Source organism: Neolamprologus brichardi, chromosome 8 (genome assembly GCF_056152115.1).
Source record: "Neolamprologus brichardi isolate AB-2024 chromosome 8, ASM5615211v1, whole genome shotgun sequence".
NCBI lineage: Eukaryota > Metazoa > Chordata > Actinopteri > Cichliformes > Cichlidae > Neolamprologus > Neolamprologus brichardi.
Genome location: NC_142111.1, coordinates 6186424 through 6214069, shown reverse-complemented (window position 1 = coordinate 6214069; position 27646 = coordinate 6186424). Strand labels below are relative to the sequence as shown.

The 27646-nt window shown below is 41.2% G+C and overlaps 2 protein-coding genes across 2 annotated transcripts; one reads left to right on the top strand and one right to left on the bottom strand.

The window, feature by feature from the left end:
* The first annotated feature begins 364 nt into the window (after positions 1 to 364).
* On the top strand, positions 365 to 14788 carry sh3bp1 (SH3-domain binding protein 1). The gene is made up of 18 exons (XM_006807303.3): positions 365 to 512; positions 5622 to 5664; positions 5967 to 6071; positions 6156 to 6232; positions 6657 to 6768; positions 7247 to 7323; positions 7423 to 7510; positions 7586 to 7654; positions 7755 to 7845; positions 7938 to 8074; positions 8803 to 8914; positions 9222 to 9303; positions 9380 to 9460; positions 10825 to 10938; positions 11047 to 11144; positions 11762 to 11918; positions 12043 to 12413; positions 13727 to 14788. Exons 1-18 carry the CDS (start codon positions 463 to 465, stop codon positions 14011 to 14013), a joined length of 2151 nt encoding a protein of 716 aa, XP_006807366.2. The 5' UTR covers positions 365 to 462; the 3' UTR covers positions 14014 to 14788.
* Positions 14513 to 27646, bottom strand: cdc42ep1a (CDC42 effector protein (Rho GTPase binding) 1a). Its single transcript, XM_006807304.3, has 4 exons — positions 27436 to 27646; positions 22573 to 22676; positions 18533 to 19524; positions 14513 to 16262 (listed from the first exon to the last, which is right to left on the bottom strand). The coding sequence occupies exons 3-4, from the start codon at positions 19002 to 19004 to the stop codon at positions 15538 to 15540; spliced, it is 1197 nt and encodes a 398-aa protein (XP_006807367.1). The 5' UTR covers positions 19005 to 19524; positions 22573 to 22676; positions 27436 to 27646; the 3' UTR covers positions 14513 to 15537.

The window sequence follows — 27646 nt, the reverse complement described above, 5'->3', positions numbered from 1 at the left end:
CCGTCTGCAAAGGCGGATCAACCTTTCCTGTAGTTAAAAGTCAAATGATGCCTACGCAGTCCCGCTCATTCTTCTCTGTCACGTCACATGTGTCATTTTAGACTGTCAAATCATAGTGTGACAATGCAACAACAACAAAAAAATCTCTCTTCCCTCTCACAGCCTGCATATCATCTGTGCAACTTCCTCATTCGCTGACTTGTGCTCGACGTGACTTGAGAGCGTGCTCCTGAAACGAGAACGAAAACTGAAGGCCAAAACACGCATGCATAAACACACAAAAAACAGACAAAGCAGAGGCAGAGCCTGTCTGTGCTTTCTCTTCCTGATGCAGTAACGCAGCCTGGAGCCTGTGTGGACTTTTCCTCCACTTTTTTTCTTTTTTAATTAACAGGATACCTCGTTGAGTCGATCAAGAGTGGGTAGGTCGGGTAGAAAGGCTGGTTGGACTCTGCTGCCAGCATGCTCCGGCAGTCTCTGAGCATCCTGAAGCAGTTGGGCACTGCGACAAGGTAAGCCTGAACTTGTATTCTGAATTATGATCACATTTAAAGTAAATTTAAGGTCTTCTGTGGCCCCAAACGTTGCGTCGTGTAAGACAGATGTCCCTTGAGTTACATATGGCCGCATTAGATAAAGAAATCAGTAACCAGTAACCATAGTGTAATGAATATACATCAGCTTGAACAGTATTCGGTGGCTGTCTGTAGGGAAATATCACTGAGACTTCTCTGCTTTATTTTTGTCATTTATACTCATCCTATACTACCAGTCACCTTAATGCCACTCCTGCTATCAGACTACATGAAAAATGATCCACCGCTGCGTTACTAATACGATGGATCGCTTTACTTTGAGACTTTATTTTCTTTAACTCTAAGAGGGAGGGCAGTTTTCGTATCAGTTTGATAATCTGATTTGGTTTTTTGTATGTTCTCACTTTCATTGTGATGGAAGTGTGTAAAGTAGCTGGTTCCTCTTTAAAGTGACTCATACTGTTTGGATTTTGAGGGAAACCTCGGACTCAGAGCGGCTGAGCACTTCTGAACAGAGAAACCGACTCAAGGTTGTGGTGAATGTTAGAAACACACTCTAGAAAGATGGTGGCTCTTTGCCAGGAGGTTGCTTTTAAATTGCTAAACTGATATTTCAACAGTGCAAACATTAAGTAGAAAATAAAAGCCTTTGTCGCAATAGTTCTCCGGGCTTTTTGAAGGCTCTTCAGCTGATTCACATACTGCTCGCTGAAGCCTCCTTAGAAATTCAGTGGAAGGGTGTCTGGCAGGTAGCTTATTGAAGGGAAACGGGGAGAAAAGGCTGAGGTATGCCTAATTACACAAGAAGTGGACTGAAAATTGTTGGGTCTGATGGAGTGTTAGTTCAGGTCAGGAGAGTTTATCTGTAACACACGGTGGAGGCTCTGTCATGGTTTGGGTCTGCATTTCAGCGAGTCGTGTTGGAGAGCTTGTCAAAATTGATAGAACTCATAGATTTACTGGACTTTAGCCATGTTGCATGGGGAAAGTGTTTGATTGACTTCATTTGTCTTCAAGACCCAAACGTGCTGTCAGAGCAGTATCAGAACACAGTGGAATAGTAATGCACTGGGCTCTATAGATCCCGGACCTCATCACTGAAGCAGTCTGGGAACATCTGGACAGAGAACAGAACAAAAGACCAAAATCCAAAGTACAGCTTTGAATATCTTCCAAGAAGCCCGGAGAACTATTCCCGAACACTACACAAAACCTGCATACTTGAGTTCAAACTGCCCTGAAGAATAAATATGTCATATGAAAAATAGACTTGGTAGTTATTCAAAACTCAGTTTTTGCCTTATATACTGTATTTCCATGCAGGTTTGCACATGTTTCAGTAAACACCCATTTCCTGTTTTCCTTGCAAAAAAATGAAGTAATATGGGATGGCTTAAGACTTTTGCACAACACCTTAAAGTCGAAAGTAGGTGCCAGATTATGTTAGGCATTCCTGTGGTTGACTACCACCGAGTCACTGGCATTAGCAAAGAAGTGGGTGACTAAATCATGCACCTTTGCGCTATTTGGTTTTCTTGGTACAAGCTTGCATGCAGCAGGGCTAGACGAGTGTGGTTTCAGGCTGTGCTCCCTTTACCTTTGACGCATTCTGGTTTAATAATAAACTCGGCAGCGTGCATCTGCAGCAGGGCAACGTGGGCTCCAACTAACACGAACAGCACTTTTCACTTTGTACTGGAGCGTTGAGCTCTGATGAAATAAACACACAGATAAATAGACATATTGCACACTGATCTAAACACATACAGCTCTAAGGTCTCACATACAATTCCTAATAAAGTATATGTGCTCTAAAACAAGCACCTACTGAGGATTTCTTCTCCTTGTGTTGCGAAAGGCCAGATTTTAGATTCATGAGAGAAATTAAAACTATACCTTAGAAGTACTGAAGCATAACTGAACTCTTTGTGAACTGGGCTTGGTTTCCTTTCAGCTTAACACAAACATAATGGCTGCAGTGACTTTTATCGGCTCTCTGTAGATTGCTTTGCCTCCTCTTGTGACAGCAGAGAAACTTGTGGTGTTGCAGTCCTCGCCACCTGGTGCTAAATAAACCACAGCACTACCCTACACGCCCATGCTTTGGCTGTTGTCATGGTGTCGCATGTTATTCAGGCCTAAAATGTCCTTTATTTTTTACCACCCCCACATTTAGATATATTTATGTCCCCCGTGCAGAAGAGGCGCAAACTGCGAGGCCACTGCACTGAAACAGTAAGAAAGTCAGTTACCCGGTACAGAAATAACGTTATCACGTGGTGTGCTCAAATACACCAAAAAATTGCGATGACTTTTAAATGAATTCTTGGTGAAAGTTTCATTTGATGTCATGGTCCTGGGTCATGTGACCCAGTTTTCTGAGTTTCTTGATGTTTTTGTTATTCCTTTCAGTCTAGTTTCATTTCAGTTTATCTAGTTACATTCTGTCATGCCTAGGTTACAGTTTTAATTCATGATTTATCGAGCTCCCCATTTGTCTCATCCCTGTGTTAAGTCTTCGTGTGTTTATCTGTCATGTTTCATGTCCAAGTTTTCTTTGTTTGTCTAGTTCGAGTCATGTCTGGGTCTCGTTATGTTTCCCGTTTTTATTTTGAAGGATCCTTGTGTTTTTTGTTTATTGTATTTAGCTTCACGTCCCCTGTCCTGTCATTATGTTAATTGTTGTCAGCTGTTTTCCTCATGTGATTCTGCTTCCCCTGATCATTCCTTATGTGTACTTAATCTGTGTGTTTCTGCTCCGTCGGTGTCAGATCGTCTGTAATCCTCACCTCATCTTTTCATAGTTTCCGTTATTGTGTCACTGTTTCATAGCCTGCCTAGTTACTCTGAGTTCATAGTTTTTTCATAGTTCTTTCACAGAGTGTCATAGTCTTTTTAGTTTACACAGTGTTCTTAGTCTCCTTAGTTTTCCCAGTTTCAGTGTTCTCTAGTGTTTTTGTCATGCCATCAGCCACAATAAAGGCTCGCTTTATTCTTGGAAACCTAGTTCTGTCTCCACCGTGTCTGCATCTGGGTCTACCTCTTCTTCACACCGGCGCACCCCGCCGTGACATTTGATTTGTTACTAAAAGCAAGTCTAGTTAACTGGGGCTGTACTTTATGTTTGTGACTAATCAGCACATATTAATTAGCACAGCAACATGCTAAACTGAGATAGTCAACATGGTAAACATCACTTACCTGCTAAATGACTGTATATAAAAGACCGATGCCAGTGCAGAAGTGCCTTAAAGTGGCATTCTTTCTGATGGTCAGCAGGGTGTGATGCATCGTCCAAGTCTAGTTTTATAGACATATATATGAGAAGGATTCATGAATATATTCATGATATTTCGGTTATGTTAGGTTATATTGGTGTTTCATGTGTATTACTTGATGTTTGGGTCTCTATTTATAACTGGACAACTTTTGGATAGTCCCACTATCTAGTCTCACAAATGAGTAATAATGGCTGAAACTGTATTTTACCCGATTAATGACCTAGAAAACTAGATTTAACTGTACATCCCATGATTCAACAGTTTGTAGAAGTAGTAATGTGAAGTACTCATTTTCTGTATGACTTTATCAGTTTCTCGTATCGTTACAGAATTATTTTGGCCCACTCTTCTCTCACATGTCGTGCATTTCATTCAAGTTGATGTCTGGACTTTGACGTGGTCACTACAACACCTTGATTCTTTTCCAGTAATTCTCTTGTAGGTTTGCTGCAGCCTTTAGGATCATGTTCTGTTGCATGTCCTTTCTGACCTAAGCTTTAGCTGACAGACAGATTGCCTCACGTTTGACTCTAGAGCACTTTGGTGCACAGAGGAGTTCACGGTTGACTCAGTGGTTGCATGGTTCACAGATCCTGTGGCTGCAAAACAAGCCCAAATCATCACCCCTCCACCACCGTGCTTAATACATGAGACATTTGTGTCGATACTCTGGGCATAGCTCTGGGTTTGATTCTCTGGGGTTTCTGGTCAAACATGGAGCTGTGACATTGCTCCAGAAGATTTGTACTTTTTTCAGGCACGGCCACCGTGCTGAGCTGAGATGTTCTTTTTGTAGAGCCTTTCTGCTAAAAACCCTTCCAAACAAGCCACACTTATAGCTGTACTGCCATGAAGATGAAAAGATTACACAGTTTGTGTAATCTGTAGATACTAATTTAAATGTAGCTCTTGTGGTTTTTAACAGTTTCTCTGCTACTTATCCTCTGAATTCCTATGGAAGCAGTAATGGTGTATTTCAATTTTTACCAGCCTTAAAGTCCAGGTCTGGTTTGTTATGTCTAGTTTAAAATAATAATATATATGTAAAAAAAGATAGCAATGACTGAAATAGTAAACTTTAATTTACTTTAATCTTCAAAACCAGTGTGTGATGTCATGTTGGCTATGTTCATTGTGCGCACGTTAGCATGCTAATGCTAGCATTTTTCAAGTTTCAGTTTTAAGCATGGGTTACAGGTTGGTTTCAAAATTTGAGACCGATACGATTTTTAAGTCAAAATGTACATTTCAAGCCCCTTTATTTATTTTTTTTGACATTTATTTCTTTTTAGCTACAGCTAACAGAATTTTTTCACATTTTGATTAGCTGAGTAACAATTTTTAGACCACAGAATATAAAAACAGCAGCACAATATCACAGTCCAAGGTTGCATGTTTGAATTCAGTTGATTTAAATAAATTTAGAAAACCTTGAATATCAACAGACACGTGTTATCTTTAGCTTAATTATATGTATTAAATCAGCGGTCCCCAACCTTTTTTGCGCCACGGACTGCCCTTTAAGGTATCACGGATAAATAACACCAGTACCAAAAAAAATAACACACGGGAAAGACCCAAGGAAACCGAGTTATCGATAAAAATGATTAAAAAATAACAATAAAAACCCTGAAAACCAAAAATTTCCCACCCCGAGCCTCAACTCTTGCAGCCTGGTACCAAACTACTCATGGACGGGTACGGGTCCGTGGCCCGGGGGTTGGGGACCGCTGCATTAAATATCATGCTAAAACAATACATTAAACAGCAGATCTTTTCTAAATTAATATCAATTTTTTTGCAGGTCACAAGATGCTACCGACCTTCTACATGAAGACCTGGTTATGGTGAGAAAAATAATCTGCTTTACCCTTACAGATTTTTTTTATTCTTATACTATTATGAATAACGTATTATTCAAGATACAGTGTGGTTTATAGCCATAGCTTTATATTGTCAGTGGTTACCACAGCAATGCTCTACTAGCTCTACTCGAGGACACATTCACTTACCACCCACGTTCTATTTCATGTAAATTTATGCAACTGTAGCATTTTTCGTTTGCACACATCATTTATAGCAGTAAAACAATAAATTAAATACCATCTTTAGACGCTCTAAGGTTCACCGTATGTGTGTTTGACCAAAGGTGGAGCAGAGGATTGAACCAGCCAGGAAGGCAGCTCAGGTCCTCCATAAAAAGCTGCAGAGCTGCATGCAGAGTCAACAGGGGCTGGAGGCCGAAAAACGAATGGTAGCAGTGTTAATGCATCTGCGTGGTTTATGGAAATGCTCTGTTGGTTACTGAAAAATGTCACATGTCCTCCTCTCTCTACAGAAAAAACTTCCTCTGATGCTTCTGTCTGTCAGCATGGCAGAAAGTCTGAAAGACTTCGATGCAGAGTCCTCAATCAGGTGCAGTTACCCATCCACCCCTCCATTGATCTATCTGTGTTCTGTACTTGAACTCCAATGCTCTTACTGACACTAGAGTCATGCAGAAAACCTCATGACTGTAGTGCGGAGGTTTTTGAGTTTTCAGTTCTGGGTGAAAAAAGAAAGAGGATGCTGTCTGTGACTTGTTACCAGAGCTCTGTGCATCTGCTTTATTTAGAGTTTAGCGCTGTAATAGGCTAGCCTGATGGGCTGAATCCATGTCATTTGCTTTGTATATTGATTTATCTAGTTTAAATCTGAAGAAACATGCTTTATCTGATTATTTGCACTTTTAAATGAAATTTATAGCATGTCTTCTGATATATTTCCAAAACAGTATATCCGATTTGAGGTGGATATTTATCATGATATGGTCGTGTGTGTGCGTGTGTGTGTGTGACAGGAAGGTGCTGGAAATGTGCTGTTTCATGGAGAAGATGCTGGCCAACATGCTGGCAGACTTTGAGATGAAAGTGGAGAAGGAGGTCCTGGAGCCACTAAACAAGCTTAGCGAGGTGACAACAGCTTAATGTTCGTGTTGCTGAACAGAAGATGAGTGATGAGCAAAACCAAGAATATGTTCTGATATAATTTAGGCTAAAAGTGCTTTTTAACTTTTTAACCCGTGAAGCTCTTTCATGAACAGAAGGGTTTCTCTCATAGTTTAGGCTTTCCTGTTGAACAAAATGACTCAGTTTGCATCAAACATTAACTGGAAACCCCCCAAACTGTTCAAATGGTCATCAAACCACAACTTTACTGATGTACACTGAGGTGTCAAAACTCGTCATTATAGGTACAGAGGAGGCCGTTAAATGCTAGATGAGTTAACTACTTGTGCTTTTGTAGCCACTTGAACGTCATTGTTAAGTCTTTGCTATATTCTGCCCATCCCCTGTATGTGATTATTTAGAAATATAGACTACACTCATGCACAATTATCAACTAAATGATCACATAAAATCTTTTTTCCCCCTTTTTGTGTCCATTTAGGATGATTTACCTGAAATTCTAAGGAACAAAAAGCAGTTTGCAAAGCTCACAACAGATTGGAACAATGCAAGAATGAGGTGAGGTTTTTAAATATCCTGCACTTTAACCACACACCCCACCCCACAATTTTTCACATTTTTTTATGTGTCGGCGTGTGTGTGTGTATGTGTTGTCAGGAGTCAGGCTAGCACTGGACCTCAGGCAAAGCAGGATGGGCTTAGGGAAGAAATGGAAGAAGCTTGGAGGAAGCTGGAGAGCATCAAGGTACAAGTGTTTAAGTGTCTGTCTGGAATCAATGGCGTCGTCTTGATCTCTGACCTTTTGCTGTTGTCTCCGTAGGACCAGTACTCTGCAGACCTGTATCACTTTGCAACTAAGGAGGATGACTATGCAAATTACTTTATTCGTGTGAGTCACCGCTACGGTAATGATGTGACCTTTTTCTTAACTTTGACTTTTGTTTCTTTTTATATCCACCGCCTCTGCTTCTCTCTTGGTCGAAAAATAGCTTCTCGAGCTGCAGGCAGAATACCACAAGAATTCTCACATGTTCCTGGATAAAAACATCAGCGAACTCAAAGAGGATCACAGTCAAAAAGGTAACCCGAGTTTTCTCTGGTCCGTGCGTTTCATCCGCTGCACCGATGTAATATTGCGATACGTGTCATCATGCCTGCTGTGTGTTTTGCAGATTCGTCACAAAGCCTCTCCAACCAGAAGGTCTACGGGGAGCCTCTGCTCTCACATTTGTCTCAAAGCAACAGAGAAATTGCGGCGCCCATCCAGGAGTGCATTCACATGCTGCTGAGAACAGGCATGAGAGAGGAGGTACCGCACAGTGTTCGCAGTCATAACACGCAGACCCAGAAATATGCAAATTAAAAGTGCTTTCATTGCCCACTTAAATTGCTATGCACCGTCCAAGCCTGAGTGCACATCATATTGCTTTCTGAGGTTATTACTGTTATGTAACTCTCATGATTTATGCTCTAAGCACTAATTTAGACACTTTGTATACTCTTGGATCACTATAATGCATCACATGGTCTTCTCAGGCTCACGGCTCAGCTATCGGCTGAATTGAGGAGCTGCACAAAGGCCCTGTTATATGAATAGTGATTCTTTTGAACCAAAGTTAGTGTAGCATCACAGGAACAAAGAAAATAGCTCCAAATTAACATCACATCCTATTTAAATCAACGTGTACGGGCCAGCAGCTCTGCAAAACTGGAGTCAGATTTACTCAGTAAAATTAAAAAGAAGTTTAGAGCATTGGTGTGTTAATATTTGTTTATTTGCAGTAACTACAAAGTACAGTTAAGATTGATGGGAAAGTAATCAGTTTTGCATGTATGGACAAACTGAAAGGGTGGAAAAAAATCAGTGTCTAAACATATATAATCAGTAAAGAGAGTGTTAACACTTTCTTTCTGAGCCGTGGGGGCTTTCCCTGGTTATGTTGATTTGAACTGACTGACTGCTGGCTGGTTGCGACTTCTACCGCTCGAACGCTCTTTTTTTTCTCCCGTTTTTGATGAACCGTCGTCTTTCCTCAGGGTCTGTTTCGCTTGGCCGCCGCAGCCTCGGTGATGAAGAGGCTGAAGACGTGTCTGAATCAAGGGACGGTGGACCACAGCGAGTTCAGCATGGACCCTCACGCCGTGGCAGGTGAGGCTGTGCCCACTTCCATTTCCCGTCATGAGGGCTCTTCCTCATCTGGCCAGCCAATGTGACTTTCACAGCTCGTTTTAACAACCCAGTTCCTCTTCTGTTTGCTCCAAGCACAGCTTCCTGTGAACATCAAAAACACCATTTCAGTGCGCTAGAATTATTTATAGCAGTGCAATATAAAAGCATTTATTAATGGATTGTGTTGAGAAAACAGCAAGAAGGTTAAATTCAAAATGCAATATTTTGGGTTAATATATATAAGCTTTTATCTAACGGTGGGATTTACTTCTGAATGTGTCGACAGGAGCTTTGAAGTGTTACCTCCGAGAACTTCCCGAACCACTAATGACGTTTGACCTCTACAACGACTGGTTTAAAGCAGCAGGGTCTGTACAAAATCGATTTCTACGTTTCTCATTTTGACTGTGGTGTGTTCCTTAACTCTGACCTCTGACCCCATAGGGAGAAAGAGCTGTCAGAGAAGCTGGAACAATTCAAGATACTTCTAAAGAAACTGCCACCTGAAAACTACAACAACCTCAGGTGTGTAGTCTTTGAATAGCTTTTTTCTTTTTTGCACTCAGACGATCAAATGTTCTGACGAAGAAGTTGTTGTTGTTTTTTAAATTTACCTAACTGAAATATTTTAGCAGTATTGTTGGCTCATGAGTCATGATGGCTCTTTGTTTTGTCTATATATAGTATGTGTGGTTAAGACAATATAAAAAAGATGCATTGGGTTCAGTTTTGGCCCTTGTGTTTCTGATCAGATGTGTAGTTAGTTTTTAATGTGTCTTGAATTAGCTTCTGTTAGTACCAGGTTATGTTGGTCCTGTGTATGGTCGACCTGAGAGGTCAAATGCACAACTTAAGAAAACACCAGCAAATAGAAAAAACGCTTCAAAAACACACAAAAACACAAGACACACCCAATAAACAACAAAGGAATTTTAGTAAAACACAATAGAAGTGAAAAAAAAAACCCTGATGTTTTGTGTAATGTGTGTTTTAATCACATGATTCATGTAACTGTGGACACATGCCTGCCGTTAGCCCTTTACTGTTAGCGTCTCCCTTCTGCAGCTGCGCTGTCACGTTATTTTGGAGCTTTTGCTGCCATTTTTCCTCTTTCCTTTGTGTTTTATTTTACTTCCTTTGTGTTTTATTTTACTTCCTTTGTGTTTTGCATGCTTTTGCAGAATTTCTCTATTTGCTGCTGTTTTCTTGTTTTTGACCTTTAAGGACCACCATACCTCATCAACTAAGTCAGCGAACTATGCATCAACATGTTATCATTATGTGTGGCTTAATAGTGCTGTGCAATACTGCAAATTTAGGTATTAATCTGATACCGAGTCAATACAAGGCCAGTGTTGCTAATACCGATACAAATGGTGACACTTTTAAGGCATTTTATGTTTAGGGAGAGCAGTGTGACTTATGGGATGACTCATCATCACATTGCAAATTCTGAACACATTCTAGTGATCATGAAATCACTGTGTGTACTTTTTAGACCTGGAATATAAACGTACGTGTCTCTCAGTTACTTTGAGTCAGCTTCTATTACTTCAGTGTGCTGTAGGCTATAAATAAAGCAAATGTTCAGACATTTTTCATTGTGCATGTTGGAGGTATAAAAGTAACACCACTGAGTGAGCTACGCAGTGAACTTAAAGCAGAGAAACAAAGTTTTGATCTTATACCACTCAGATATATCTGCCCACCTTAAATGGATTAACATTTGGCTCATACTACCCTATTTCAAAGCACAGCCTCAGTGTTGCTAACATGGCAGAGGAAATCAACAAGTCTTATATTTATTTAAATCTTCACATATCTTGTGTTAATATGTCTATAAGTCTTCTTCATTTTTTTTCTTTCCATCTTCTTTTCTTGCTTATCAGGTACCTGGTCCAGTTCCTGTCTCTGTTGTCTGAGCAGCAGGCTATAAACAAAATGACACCAAGTAACATCGCCATCGTCCTGGGACCAAACCTGCTCTGGCCGCGAGCTGAGGGGTACGTGTGTTTAATCATATTCCAAGTTATTCCTGTTCTTACACTGTTAACAATATTTGTGCTTTACGTGAGTCCTTCTCTGCTCTCTCAATCACTTTGCCTCGTTAGGGAAGCTGCTCTCTTTGACATGGCTTCAGCTTCTTCAGTCCAGGTGGTGACAGTCATTGAGCCTCTTATTCAGTACAGCTCTGATCTCTTCCCCGAAGGTAACTGCACTCTTAATGTAAACTGAAAGTTGTTCTTTGAAGACTTGTTGTTCAGCATGGCTAAAAGATACATACACTGATGCGGGGATATGATATGATACAGAAAAATGAAGAACTGGGCCCTTAGACATGTATGTGACTTACTTATCTGGTAAGAAAGTCAGATCGCAAACAATACAGATCTTCACAGAATCACTTTTACACAATATCAGCTGCTCTGACTGAGTCTGCTGTTAACCACTGTTCATGTGTGGGTGGTTTTAATGTAACATATTTTTTTCTTTTCGTATTTGCAATAACCACAATTATTTTTATTGCTCTTTCTTCTGCTGCGATATCTCGCTAAAAACACGAGTTGCAGTTAATATGAATGTTGCTTTGTTCTGTCAAGAATACAGAAGAAAAACATGGAAATTAATAAAGCCTGTGTTCTTTTTCACCTCTCTGCAACACCCTCTCGGAAACTTAGTGCACCCTTAGATGCACCCTTGCACAGGAAACTGCACGTGGCAAGTGGAGCAGGTCAAAGATGAATGTAGATGATGTGAACGGGGATGAACGTTTACATCAGCTGAGTGCAATGAGTAAGAGTCTTTTTATTTATTTGTTTTGATCAGCTCTCTCGTTCGAGATCCCAGAACTTCCCGAGGTCCTGGATGCGTCTCTGCCCTCTCCCGTCGTCCCAGAAAAGGGGAAACTGAGCCGAACTGCTTCCTCCTCTTCCTCCACAGCCTCCTCGTCTGCATATCACTTCCCTCTTTCCAAGACAAACAGGTACTGCGTAATAAGTGCAGTAATCATAATGTGGCTGATATTTATATTTTAAGATATGATGTTAAATATTCAGTGGCTACAAATGTTAAAAAGTGAAAACTCTTTAAAATACTTGAACCTGCAGCACAGCTTCTCAGGACAGTGGCGTCTCCTTCCTGGTGAAATCTGGCTCTGTGAGCGGCCGCAGTGGCACCTCCACGTGGGGCAGCCCTGAAGCGGAGACGGCAGCACCTGCTCAACCAAACAGGACGCCCAGCAGCTCATCCTTGACCGATCCCGGCCCGTCTCCGGCCTCTGACTCTACAGTCGCGTCCAGCTCAACGGCGAACCAGAACCCGACTCCGCTTCCCAGAGCAGCGGGATCTGCGACAAACTCAGGCCAGGCCCGGAGTCCCACCCAGAGGCAGATCTCAGAACAGAATCAGCTCGAGCCAATTTTGGAAGCACCACCAGATTCTCCCAGGGCATTAGTGAAGATCGCGTCACCGTTTAAACGTAAGTCAAAGGTTCAGTCAAACAAGTCGAGCTGGGACTGCCTCTCCGGAAGCACTTTAGTTTTTCATACCTACACGCGAGACATTATATTACTCTAATATAAGCTGACGCAGGTGAAGCTGGGATATCCTATTACGCATTATCTTTCAAATTTTAAAGATCATAATCTCAGCACATAAAGATGAGATCATCAGGGTAATTTTTACCATATTATAAATATCCCGCCCAAAGGAGCTATTTTTGGACTGAGGGTATCTCTATCAGCACTTACTGTTTCTTTTCCATTGTAGACGCTCAGTACAGACTCGTTAGTCAAAATAGTAGCTTGGTAATTCGATGTATTTTAATATGAGGAAAAATACATCTACCGCTGTTATTTTAACAATCAGGATGTACACAGGAAACAGGAAGTCTCACACCGCTGACCAGAGTATCAATCTTTAGGTTCATACGTCATCTCTTACACTTTTGTAACTGCCTCGCTGGCTGAAAGATGTTGCCTTATAAGTATCATGCTGTTCATCTATCTAACAAACCATTTTTCCTTAAATGCAGTGCATTTGTATAATAGCTTATACAATGTAAAGCAACTGGGTAGTCATATACTTCCACCAGATGTCGAAATGTGATACTAGAATTTAAATGAAACTCTGTCAATGAAGTAAACTAAACACATAAATCAAATATAGTTGAATGAGAAATTACATATCTGTACATATCGGCTAAACATAAGACTGTACGAGCACTGAAACCGTAGCTAAATTTGACACATGTATATAGTGATAGGTTTATAGTCTATGTAACATGTAGAGTGTGTTAACCTCTAGAGCAGATTGTAACAGACATGTGATTTATTTGGTGTTAACTGCTGTATTAGGAAAAACAGATTGCATATAATTGCCATTTTAATGCCTTTCAGTTGCAGACTGATATAAGACTGACTCAACATGTCAACATTTGGGGCAGGTTTTAGTGACAGTGTTGCTCAAAAATCTCATTGTACAGCAAAAAAAACGAGAAGTGAGATAACTTTATCTTATTGGATTACACAGATAATGGCATCTTTTAAATATGAGGACATAATTTGCAAAAGAGGTGATAAATTGCAGTATGTGGATTATTGCTATATCACATCGTGTCTGGTGATTCAGCTCAGGCATTAAAAATGCAGCTAAATCTGTCTTTTATTTACAGTGTATACCACAGATATAGTTCAGTTGTTTAAGGTTTGTGATTTTCGCTTTCAGAAGTGCATGACTTCTTGTACTCGTGTGCTCAGTGCTGTCATTTTTTCCCCGCTATCTTTCTTACAGCAAGGAGAACTTTCCCCCCGAGCAAGTTTAACCAGCCAAACGAGCAGGTCACGGTTCAGTTCTCCAAACCAAAACTGCCACCACCTCTCAAGTCACATGCCCCTCCACCCCCGATCGCACCTGCGACGGTTCCAGACACTAGGCCCCATCCGACGCCTGCACCCCGAGGACAGCAGGCCAGCATGAAAAAGCCTCCTCCGAAAAAGCCTGGACTCAAAGCTCCAAACTGCCCTCCACCTCTTCCCCCACCATCACAGGCAAAAGAGGTTCCTTCTATGGCACAGTGAGAAACAAATGTCCCTCAAACTTCTGTTATTGAGTCGAGCAGAACAGCTGCTGAAACACTTTTATATTTTGTCATTAAAAAAACAGACAAAGAGTGCTGGGTACGCTTAGATTGTTCAGTAAGTTGATTTTAAGTGTTGCAGATTTTTTTCCCCGTAACCAGCCTAGTAATTTTATTTATTCTGATGGTTTTACGGTCAGAGAAGAAAAACAGACCTATGATAAATGAATTCACAGCAAAAATATTTTCCTGTTTTAGGCTGGAATTGTCCATAAATGTACAAAACAATTGTATTTGTGTAAGCTATTTTAGTGTGGGAAAACTTTTTTTTTCTCTGGTTTTGGCATTTCACTTATTAAACGATACCCCACCCATAAACCGATAGTGGCTGTGCTCACTTTGAACAGGCCTCGAAAATTCAATCTTTTTACAGCAGTTTCTTGGGTTTATAGAGTGTGTCTGAAATATTCCTTTAAACCAACTTGAAATGAATGCACAACTCATTAAAAACACCTTTATTGTCATTTTATATTTTCGTAGTATAATCGCTGGTACTGGCTGCAGCATATGGATGTGAATTGCACTATGTACTTACTGCAGGTGCTCATACTGTATGTACATATTCATAGGAGGTCAGCAGATATCTTCATGTGCAGCTGTATAAAGTAACATATGCATGATGTTTCCTCTATTAAAAAAAAAGCAATACACGGGTCGGACTTCATAATCATAAAAAAGGTGCACAGATTATCTATATAGAAGGTCTGCAGCATACAATGCACAATATATAATTCAGGCTTTAGTTGCATCTAGCAAATACCAGTATTACGTGTAGTATTACATTGGTCCGCGTAGTGTTATAAATGAGATCTCTGATTATCTGATGAGACTTTATACTGTAAGTTCTGGGATTTCCCCTTTTCTTGTTAAGTACTGTTCTTCCCTTTTTTCTCCCCTGCTAGTATATTCCTGAGTAAAAAGAGATTGTAGTGATAGCAAAAGTTTGTGTTAAGACCAAATATATTTTTCCAACCCCCCCGACTTCCTTTCTGTGTTCTCATTAATCTGGTCTTGCACCGGAAGCCTTTCCCCCTCGTATATGAGGAAGTGTAAAAAAGGATAAAGTGAACGTCAGGCGTTGCAACTTCCGCGTTGAGTAACGCTGGGCTTTCCTTTGATTGTAACTACATTCGCTAGTACATCCGCACTTTCCATACCCTCCATTGCTTCAGTTATTTTCCTGTGCAGAGCAGGAAACGTGCAGCAGCCAAGTCTTTCGCTCCTTTTAGGTACATTCAGCAGCAGGTTTGAATCAAAGTTTTATATCCTTGGAGCATCTGATTGCATAGAAGGAATTCTGTATTAAGGGCGAAGGGTGTTAAGTTTCCATGCTCGTTCTGTCAGCAGAACCAGCCTTTTGTCAACCACATGATGATTTTACATGATTGGTTTGATTGGACTTTCAGAGGAATTACACATCACATTTTTTGAAACAATTTTTTCCAACACGTTTGATTTTCTGAGCTCAGACTTTAATTTCGTCCTCGTCATCCATATAACTGTAGGATATTTTCTTCCTTGGCTGGCTCATGAACTCTGAATCTCCGGTCTCAGCCCTGCTCTGTCCCTTTAAGAGGCCGGCACCATAGTGACGAGCGAGCACGTCTGTAGCACTCTGAAATCGTTTGCTCTCCATCCTTACTCCCATCATTCCCCTCTCAGAAGACCCCATCACTACATCAGGAACTTTAACAGAAAGCCCGACTCCATTCGACTCCATTGCGCTCCCCTCCTCCTCCTCTTGCCACTGGGCTCCATGTGGGATCTTTCCACCCCCACAGTCTTCCTTCAGCAATGAATCCACGTATGAGATTGTGGCCAAGGAGTCCATTTCTGAACCTTCAGCGGTCAGCCCGCATGCTGACCCTATCTCCTCGCCCTCCCAGGTGTGGCTGCGCTCCTCCGGGTGGCCATCGATGAGGCTAAATACCTCGCTCATGAGGGAGGGGCCGAGGTCAAAAGTGAAGGTATCCAGGGAGGTGAGGGAAGGAAGGGAGTCGGAGAAGGCAGTGGTGCGACAGGGGTCGGAAGTTTCAACAGAGGCGGAGCAGGTGGACAAGATGATGTCAGAGGGGTCGGTCAGAGAGCCGCGGTGAATGTTGGTGGAGCAGGAGGTGGGGATGGAGATGGACGGCTGCTGACGCTCGGAGCGCGAAAGCCGAGGCAAGGTGACAAAACCAGACTCCAGACCTGAGCAGGAGACACATGAAATCCATATATCAATAAAAATCAGCTCAATCCAGAGGTTACAAAGAAACCTCTAAAGCAGTAACAAGCTAAAGATTTATGGTCTGACCAAAGAAGCCACCACATTCTACCTGAAAATAGTTAAAACAACCACAGAATAGCAAAAAAACAAGATGAATACAAACAAGTTAACTCTGCATTGAAGAGTTTGCATATGCAGCTCTTTAAACTAGATTGATGCAGTTGCATGACTTTACATTCCATTCCAGCAGGGGGCAGTGTGTATTCATATTGCTTCACGATTAAAACCACTTCAGCATCCAAAGTGCTGACTTGTCCCGTTCTGTGAACAGTGAATCATCGGCCCGATGCTGCCGGATCACAGAATAAGTCACGCACTCACAAAATGCTGCCTGCAGGACGAAATGGGTAAATTACAGCACTTCTCAGAGCCAACTGTATCGGGCCAAGAGTCGGGAGGTTTTCATTTCAACCAACGAAAACAGTTACGGATTTTACAGTTTGCACATTTTAACCAAAGAGAGAAAAAGAATTAAACGAATTAAATGGAGGATTTGTTTCAAGAAAACGTGCAATCTGTCATAACGCAACATAACAGGAAACTTAAGTAGCTTCAGTTCCGTTATTATTTTGAAGGCTTAAATAAAAATGTTTGCAGACATCAACTCATATCCAGATAAAAACATCACACATACCTATATATAGTTATTTAAAATCTGTTTTCTTTCACTTTCACTGGTGATCTGATCACATTTCAGGGATTGATTAAAGAGGTCAGGAACTCAAATACAATCTGATCATCATTTAAAGGAACAGATATGAAAAAAACTGGATTCATTTCACTTAACTATAAGATTTGATGTCAATATGCTAAATATGAAGCTGCAAACAGGTGATTGTTAGCTTAGCTTAGCAAAAAGACTGTAAACATGGGCAAACTTTAAAGTTTAAAGTTTAAAGTTAGGCTTAAAGCTTCAAATCTCGTTTATTAAGAACAATGAGGCGTCCTTTAAGCTTTTTTCTGGTCCTTATTGTTTCTAACAATATCCAAAAATGTAAATCTGTTTCTTTAAATTTGAAGATCATGAAGTCACTGAATCATCAGACAAATAAGTTAATGATAAAGTGAAAATTTAGAAAGGTTTAAAAAAAATGATTTTCCTGTGGGCTGTTTTTATATTCACCAAACCCTTCACACACACACACACACACACACACACACCACACACACACACACACACACACACACACACACACACAAAGCAGGCCAGACTGCATCAGCCATGAGTGTGGTGTTAACAGAGGTCATTCAAACATTCAAACAGCCTCCCAGACAGCTCGCTGCCAGCTCTGTCTGGATCTAGGTGTGTTATCAATGTAAACGCTGCTGATTACGAGCCAAGGTGATTCATAAGGACATCTGGGGCAGTCTGCCTCTAGATCTCTGGGTACATGATGGATTCATTTCACTGCACTTCAACAGATGATCCCCACATTCCTACAGTTCCTAGTTAACGCTGGAACACTGTGCTGGAACTTAACCTATTTGACTTTCGCCCACATGAGACATTGTTTACCAGTGATGTCATTTAATAGAAAGGAAGGCACTTAGGGACAGTTTAGTGATTTGGTCGTTAAAGGAATTCTTGAAGGGCTGGGCAAAGGTGAGCCTAAGAGTGTAGGGACTAGGGCCTGAGCCCGAGAAGTCCACGAATTATCCAATTAGTTTCCCACAGTAAACCGGGCTCAACTAGTGTAACATTAGCTTATATAGCAAACCTGATTTGTGGCATTTATGGTCCCATGTTGGGATCTATTTTCATAGCGCTTTAACTACACAGAGAGAGTGATTATGTGAAATCAACCCATGCAGAGGCTACAGAAACAGACTTGTGTGCACGACTATAAAGCACCAACAGCGCACTGCTCGTGGTGACAATGTCCATAAATTTAGCTTGAATACGACTCTGCTAGCCGGTATACTCCAGGGTACTAATGACCATTTTGTTCAGTGTATTTACAACATTCATTACAAGCAAAGTACCATAGCAGTACCTTGGAGAAAATCAGCATTCATTTAGTGTTTCTGTCCTTCCGATCACCTACTGAATGGAAAATCCGTCTCTTTACCTGCTAATTTCTAGTTTTCCTTCCTGATGTTTGGTGTAATAGGGCTAATAAGAGTGATAAAAGTGAATCAAATTATGCCATGCATAATCATTTGATCCATAAAAACCATATCTCCCACTCACCATAAGAGCTTTTCTTCTCCTCAGGCGTGTTTTGAGAACTGGGGAAGAGCACCTTGGTGGTGGGGCTTCCATTAGGCATATCCACATCCAGCCTGGGCAGGGAGATGGCATTTTTGATGATGGGAGAAATGGCAGGAGGCGGTGGGGAGAAATCCTTGGATGCCTCTCTGGGTCGACTATCAGAGCCCCTCCTGATTTGACGGAGGGTCCTGGAGAAGAACGCTCCGATCTTGTTGTCGGGACTGGAAACAGAATCAGTTTCCCCATTGTTCCCGTTGGCAGTCCCGCCGTGATTGCTGAGGAAGGATGTGTCCCCAAATACATCGCCACCGCGGCCCACGTGCATGGTGTGACGGAAGTCTCCCAGAGGAGGGCTAATCATGTCCACCGTTAGGTCTCCTTTATGGCGACGCTTGCTGTGGGAATGTGAGACCAGACCCTTCAGACCTGACAGCTTTTCCTGAAGATTCATGATCAGAAATCAATCTGCTCGGATCTTCTTGAGAATCAACTCGAAACTATTTCTGGAATTGCCTTTAATCCCACAGAAAGGTCAAACTTAACAATAAATGTCAACTTCTCTCCTTTTAGAGTTTTACCAAAGTCACTGACAGTTCGTCAGTCCAAAGTATGGATCTGGAAAATAGCTCTCAATGGTTATTCCGAGATCTGAAGCTGTGTCGTTTTTGAGGCTGAAACGTAAAACTCCAGGCCTACAGTGCCAAATAGTTCACTAGAATAACATGTCTGTTTATTATGTACAGGCCAAGTTCTGCCCCAGTCTTTGTAGCTTGTTGACATGCATAGCTGGCTGAATTAAACAGGCACAAATTGAGGAGAACACTATGCAGTTGTGTTCCTGGAGGCAGTCGATCCAGTTGGAGTGTGGTCAGGTGGAATGGCTCGCTTTGGGCTTTGGCTTTGTCAACATCAGCTCAGAAATAGGTCCAAATCCAGCTGCAAACGGTTCTGCGGTCACACCATGGAGCCATCTATTGAAAGTAAAAACAGGGAAAAAACATCTATCTTTAAAATGCAGACAGGGATGTGCTTGTTTTTAGGTATATTGAAAGAAATGGATCACACTTGCAGTTTGTAATGTGTAAGCTGAGATTCAGAGAGAGACCCTGGTGCTTTCTGTTTCTGGATGTTGTAAAGTACAGTAACTTCTCTTTCTTTCCGCAGGTTTTTTAAGATTCCGCGTTCCAAGTGTCCGCTGGTCTGGAACCATCTAAATTTAGACCGCAGTTACTGCTCCGTGAAGCAAACTTCCAGGGAATTCCTGCTTCCATTTTGTCCTGCTTTGTCTGGAGAGCAGGTTACACAAATTTCATTTTACACTTCCCTGGAAAAATGACTTTCAAAAAAGCTTTCAAAGCAGGAGCAGCAGGCCTCATTCAGCAAGCTCACATTTGTTTATAAACAAGCAAAATATTCTCAGGGAGATAGGAAGAGATAATGAAAATATACTGATAAGAAAATTACTGTTGCTATCTGGCTCTAACACCAGATTACTGCTGTATAGAGCTCCCAGCAATTCTAAGTACAGGTGATGTGCTTTGTATAGTAGTGGAAAAAAGTAATATGTTAAAATGTTAGTTATTATACTCTTTATAAAAAAAATACATCTTTCACTATCCTACCTTTTCCCCTTAGCTCTTTAGTTGTACCTTCTCTGAATTTTGGTATTAGTCCAAGTTTAATCATTTATCTCTTTCCTTCTTTTATATTTTTTTCCAGTGGCCCCACAGTGTAGTGGTTAACACATTTGCTTGAGATTCCAGGAGAAGACGCAAATCCCTGGGAAGGTTGTGTGAGGAAGGCAACCCCTTGTGGCTGAGGGAAAAGAAGCTTATAATTATATTTCTTTTCCATGTTTTCAATGTCAATGTCATGTTTTCTGCTTCGTTTCAACATCAGGAAATTAACAAGATTTGTCAAATTTATCTGAAGAGTTGGGGTTTAAGCTTTTAAGCCTCGTGCTGTTGCTTTTAATTTTTATTCAGGTAATATTAATCTGATGTTTTATTTTTCTTTAGAATGTAGCAGGATGGCATTATGTAACCTTTTGTAGGAGAAGCTGAAATATTTTAACATAAATTCGCCTTTTCTCAAGCACCACATTTCTATCTCTATAGCAGCATGCTGCACCTCTGCTCTACAGGTCCCTGCTTCTGCTGCATTATCAACAACAGATGAATGAATTATCTACACTGCAAGAAACTGACTTTCACTTTCAGCCCCTGGTATCTGTGGCCGTAGATGACACGGCATTGATCTGGATGCTGTTCTGTTCCAACTTTTCATGACGCTGGAAAAAGACACTTTTTGACAGTGAAAACTGCTGTTAACTGCATAAAAGAGAAACGCGTGGATGACATGTGTCTCTAAAGAAATGTTACGCTCATGGTTTGTAGGCTTTGCAAGTCATGGCACTGCTGCTGTGATGGGCTGACAGAGAGGATCAACTCTAACCTATTCACAAGTTAGAACCTGCACTCCATGATGCTGTAAAACACATCACGGGGACTCTTAAACTACTCACTAAATGAGACAGTAGCAGACTTTGCCTCCTTCGTAGTACGGAGAATTGAAGATGAGGGTAAAAGAGCAGCAGGCTGCAGATGAAGTGCAGCAGGAAAGCAGAAAAACCCATCATCAAAGCAGAATGTCTTCTTGTAAATATTCTGCAGTGGAATATTTATTTATTCTTTTTTTCAGCTTTGTGTTGCTGAAATTCGAGATGATTTCCTGTTAAATATTGGCACAGCTAGACAAATAGCATTAAGCAGAAGGGAGATTTAATTCTGGCTGTTTTTGTAATCTGCTCTGACAAGCTTCAGCATATATAAGACTCTTTATGAATAAAAAATAAAAACAAAACATAGCCCCAATCTGATACCAGATCACCAGTAATTAACAACAGCTAGCAGCTAACTTTTTAATTAATTTTTAATTAACTCCATTTTAATTATGTAACATAACTGATAATCTTTTGCTGCCTTTTTTCAGTCCTGGAGTTCCCCACTTCTCTAAGTCTGTCTTGGCCCTTTGTCATGTGTTCGTTGCCAGCAGAGTAATTGATATTCAATTTTAAAATATTTTAATAGCATGAGCCAACCCTGACATGGACTTCTCGTTCTCTCCACTTTCCAGATGCAGCGTCTAAATATCAGTGGGCCTCCCACGCGTGCACAGGCCCCGTCTGGCTTCATTAATGACTGGCTATGGTTCATGAAATGGGGATTGCGTCAGGTCCAAGGCAGCCTTTCTAATTTGCTCCTGACCGCAGTCCCAGGCCCTCCGCTCCACTTCCCCTGGCTGCCGTTTTAAGAGGGGCATCTGGGTGTGGAGGGGGAGGAAATATACCACATACCAGCGCCGAGTAAAGCCATATCAAGGCTTGCAAAGGGACACAGAAGGACCGCTATACCGAGGTGCGATCTTAAATCTGAGACAGCGTGCAGGCCTGCAAGAACCTGGTAGATGCTCCCATGAGCGGAGCTGAAGCAACAGGCTACCTCCTTGAGTAAAATAACGTGCGTGTCGTTAGAGACAATAAGGGAGTAATTCCAAATAAGGGGGAAATATTCATCTTAAGTTAGAGAGAAAAACCCCATCCTAATTGATAACCTGCAGCATTACCGGAATACTGCACACATGAAGGCATTAATTACTCTGGCTGTGTACTTACGGAAAGCTCTGCTCTTTTGTTTCTGCCTGTAATCCTGTTAAAAAACCTTTGACCACAGCTCAGAGGGGGTCGGTCCCTCTGACTCATGTCATGTACTTGAAGCCTCCGGGCAAAGCTCAACAACCCATCCACTGTCCTTCTTTCCTCACTGAGAAACTTATTCGTGTGTGCTTGCTGTTTTCTGCACACTCCAGTGAATTATATAAACAGCATGAATTTAAAACAAGCATCAAAAACACATTAAATGGTAATAAGTCTAATGCTATAATCCAGGAGCAGTCTTTGTGCATTCGTCTTAGATATCAGAAAAATAGGGGAGCACTTGACAGCAGGGACTTGGACATACCCTGGATTATCCCCTAATCCTTCATCTCCTCCATTATCCTCGGTATGGCACCTCTGTCTGGGCAGAGCCTGGCTGCTTCGGCTTGGAACCACTGGTTCTGATTTCTGCAAGAGTTAAAATACAATACAAATGAGTCGGAGGGAAGGAAAGAGTGAGTTTAAAGTGAAGTAGGGTAAGAAGGAGGAGTGAAGGGAGAGGATGGCAAATGCAGGCAGAAAAGAGGATGAAAGGGATAGGTGGTAGGAGGAATGAAAGGAAGCGAAAAGGTCAGCTGAGGAGAAAGCAAAGGGAACAAGATGTGAGAGGATGATGGCACGCTGATGGATGTTTATGAGGAGAAAAGAAGGAACGCAGGCTGTGACATAAGGGAAAAACAGTGAGATTGGTCCACGACCTTATTAATATAATCACTCTTTCAACAGCTGTTTTATGGACAGACTCGTCTCACAGCAGAAACTCTGACTTGTCAGAGCAGTTGAAAGCACAGGTTTATTAAAGATGGCTGGGTTCCACTTGTGGGAGAGATCCCTTTATTGTGGACAGGGTTAGCACAGGACATTCGCTGTTCCCAGACAGTGAATCTCAGCGACTTTGGTGATCCAGTGTCTGAGACCTATTAAGTGTTAATGTGAGTATGATTTTATGTGGCCCAATGATGAAAATCGAGCATCACAGCACTAAAAGTCGTACCTAATAACACTTTTATATTCAGTTTTAAGCTGCTTTTTTGGCGAAGTTACTGTTCAGGGGATTCTCAGAACAACATTTCCATGTCACTGTGTACAGTATTTTCCTGAGGTGGCTTTGCTGGATATAAACCAGAGTAACCACAGTCTAATAGGAGCCGTGTGTGTTGGTTGTTGTGTGTGCATGAACACATTCCTGAACATAGCATCAGTCGGTGGAGTCTTTACTACTATCAAACATCCGTCTCTTCAACCTCTCCTCTGATTCAAACCATGTTTACGTCCTAATCTCCATTTTTTTCTTTTCATTTCTTTCCTTTAATTTGTCTTTCCTTTTTAAACTTTGTTTCTTTCTTCATTCTGCCTCGTTCCTTTGTTAGTTTTGTTTCCATTTTAGCTTTCTTTACCTCTAATTGCACCTTCTTTGTTTTCCTACTCCTTGAACGTCTTGACTGACTTATGAAGGATGTAAAAGCTTAAAAATAACAGCCGTCAGGCCACACACACACTTCTTTTCATGACTGTAACTCAAAATGTTTACTCTGCTACAGTTTGTCTTGAGTAAAATCAGCAGCAGACTTTGTGTTTTATCGTGGCTTTTCCCCTCCCTGCTCTCTCTCTCCCTTCTCATGTCCTCCACTCACTAACCCCGCTAACCAGGTGAACAAACATACAAGATAAGGCCACATTTTTCAGGGTCAGTCTTTGGCTTTCAATTACCGTCCTATTTTCACCAACCATACTCCGTTTGAATCCAAGCAAAACACTGCTACACTTCCTCCTCGGTCAAGAAAACATTTTCATGCTTCAATAAATATCCATACTGTCCGAGCCTCTCTGGTTCCTCCATCTGCTGGAACTGGCAGACCTAATTTGCCTTCTTTGTTGGATATTTTCTGTTTTTATCTCTTTCATACTCATACATGCACTTTTTTCTTTACTGCTCCTGCACTATTTTTTGGAATATTTCAAGTTTTGAAATAGTCAATTTACTTTCTTTATGAGCATTAAAGAATACACAAACACTAGTGCTACAAACCACACATAACTAATATTCACTGTTCAGTATATATGAATTAACAAGAACAAGCCATTGCAGTATTGAAATTAGCTAGTGTCACCTTTTAGCGGGTGGCTTTTTCCTTTTGGCTTGTTTGCTAAGCCTTACCCTGTTTCTTACTCCCGCTGACATTGCCAAGTCTTTTGTTCTTCACAACACGTACATCATTAACGGTGTTAACGGTGGCAGTTATACTCCAAAAAGTCTCAGTTTTAGTTTGCTGCAGGCAGTTTTCCTATTCTAAAGCTACAGCTAGCTCAATAATTAAGCTAACATTAGCTGCACAAGCTGGTTCGCTAATGAAAACACATCTGCACATATATAATGTAGCCTATAGCAAAATTAAATCAGCTGAAAATGTTTTTTTCACTTAACAAAATGTATTAAGTAATCTTGTTAAAAAATAACCTCCTTAAATTAAATGTGTTTCAATTAAATTCTGAAGAGGAGAGAATCTGAAATTTCTGTAATATTTTACTCCCAATAAGAGTGATCATTAAAGTCTTCTGGATAAATACACACAACAAACATCTATTTTCAGTCCATCTGTTATGGTGTACAGACACCCAGTATCACGTTGGGGAAGTTCTTTAGCAATCTTCTTACATGTTATGTTAAATATCATTTGTGTTTCTAGTTCAGCAGTTCAGGTTGTGTTAGATTAGCTAAGCTGTGACACCACAGGTGCAGTGAGCTGCAGGTTTGCTCATGATCCCCATTATAGTAAATAACTTAGTCACACAGGCACATAACCAGTTGGTCACCGAGTAGCAACCACTGGTTCCTGGGGAAAAATTAATATTTCCCAACGAGTTGTGAGTGGTTGGTGTGAAATTGACAGCTAAGTCACACAGGACAAAAGACCAGCCAGTGACCCCATAATAACTATTTATCGTTAGGGAACATAGACACTGGCTTGTTTTCAAACAGTTGTTAACTACTTGCTAAGTGGTTGTAAAACCAAAGACAGCAATGCAAACTGTACAGTCAGTCCATTTACCTACAAAGTAAAAGTTGCTACTTTTAAAAGTTGTTGGTTTCAGACACAACTTTTACTGTGAAAGTGCTCCGTCAGTGGCTAGTTAGAGAATTTTTCCAGACAAGGCAGCATCTTCCATGCAAAATATGGTTAACTGTGATAATTTGTGAGTGAGGAAAGGAACCACAAGGAGATTTTTGCGGTACAACAACCACAAAATCTGTCAGCAACTACTCGCTAAGTAGTCGGGAATACAAATGTTTCCCTACTGACAAGAGGCTACCAGAGGGTCACCAACCAGTCTCTAGGTCTGTTCACTAGGCCTAAAATACAAAGTTAAGAATTAAGATGAATTAAGAAGTTGTCTCAAACTGGAAATTTTTTCATCATTGTTGGAAACACTTAATTGTAGATTTTTTATGTGTGGCGGTGACTCTTAAAAATCTTATTAAAAACTGTCTAAAATATAGGTTTGGTGGCTACACATACAATATGCACAACGTGCACAGATGGATCCTTCACTTCTATGTTTGATGCTTACATTATGTTAATTGATGCTGGCTGAACCTCAGACCTTTTAGGCTGCAGATGGTTTATCTTTCCATGAGCCAACAGCAGCCAGCAGTGGCCAGGCAGCTGTTGATGGATAGGTTTGCCATTTTCAGCCTCTTAAAGATTTGGTGTAGACTTTAGCCAGTGGGTTGGAACTTGTTGCGTGGTGTGAAAGCAAATACGGCAACTAGATTCACACCTTGGTAACTGACCCTTTCCTGGTTAGTTGCGTCAATGACACCTAAAGGTCACAGAGTTTCCCTCAGAGGAATGTAGGACTCAGGTAAAAAAAGAAAAGAAAGAAAAATGAAGAGATGAAAGCAACGAGGAATGTATGTACATGTTTACTTAATCAAGTATGTTGATTCATGTGGGGGGGTGGGGGGTGGGGGGGGGGGGTGTACAGAAAACTCATTACACTGCATGTGTTAACCATCTGCTGCTGCGTACAGTACTACAGGATGACAATATCAAGGCAAGTACTCAAGGAGGATATACTGTATGGCTACCGTGGGGAGATTAATTGAGGGAATTACAGAGCCAGTTAAACATGAAAAGGTCAAACACGGTACAGACAGGTCCTCAGAAAGGAAGGCTGAATCCATAACAGCATGTGCTTTATTGGATTTTAAGTTATCATCACCAGTGACACGGCTGGATGATTATTGACCACCTCAGAGCACGTTTGCCTACTGCAGTCTGTTTTATCACTGCATACGTGTTAGTGTGAGTCTGTTTGTGTTATTTAACAGGGTGGGCTCCCTCGGGGGCTCTCCTGCAGGGCGTAGGGTCAGAAGGCCACTCGCCTTAACTTCACCAAGTCAAGTTCCACTGAATCAGTGCACATCTCGGTAACGTCCCTGACATGTACAAAAATTGATAGGTTACAACTGCTGTAATTACAAAGTAGCGTGATCAAAATCAAAGCACATGCCAGATTTTATTTTGACCACGGCTGCAGTGGTGAAATGATATACAGCTGCTGCTGGATATAAATATGCTGCTGAAGAGACTGAGTTTCATGTCAGACGCACAACAAAAGCCCTTATGCTGTACAGTGTGACCACTAACAGCTGGGCTTCAGTCAACATTATTACGCGTCTTAAATGAACTGCCTCAGCCGTAACTGAACCTGGATTTACTTCCCTTCTCTCACCACTGGAAGACTTTTTTGTTATAAAGTTAATTAAACAGTATATTTAGTTTTTTAAAGGTGCTGATAATTAATCACATCAAACCACAACAATAATGTCAGCAGGCGGTTAGTAAGTTCTTTTCATTCATGTCCTCACCGAGCAGGTAACGTATCCAGATAGAGGCGAATTCAAGTCCCTCATAAGATTGTAATGCATTTCTCACATTGAGTTTATATATTCATATGACATAACTGCTGTAATATACAACAGAAATCACTACAAAGTCAGTGCACTTACTCCACACGCACGCTTAAAGACTCTGCGTGGTTATCTAAAATAAAGTCATGTCGTGTTCCCAGTAACTTACCACTGCGGAGCTCTTACTTGGTCGTATTCATTTCTTCACAATAACATATAATGGCTAAACGTCCAAAGAGAATATAAACTCACCTCAGGAAACTTTAAGGCGCAGAAACAGTGACCGCTTCCCTCAGGTTTAATTCTTTTTCAGTGGGCAGTGCTGTGTAGGTTGGGGTGGTCTGAGCGAGCCGCTGGTGCAGCCGGACTGTCCCGCTGGTGCGCCGGGTGTGAGGAGCGGGGCAGCGCGGAGGATGAGGAAAGGGGCGGGCTGAGGTTCAAATAGCAGCGAAACCATTAGAGA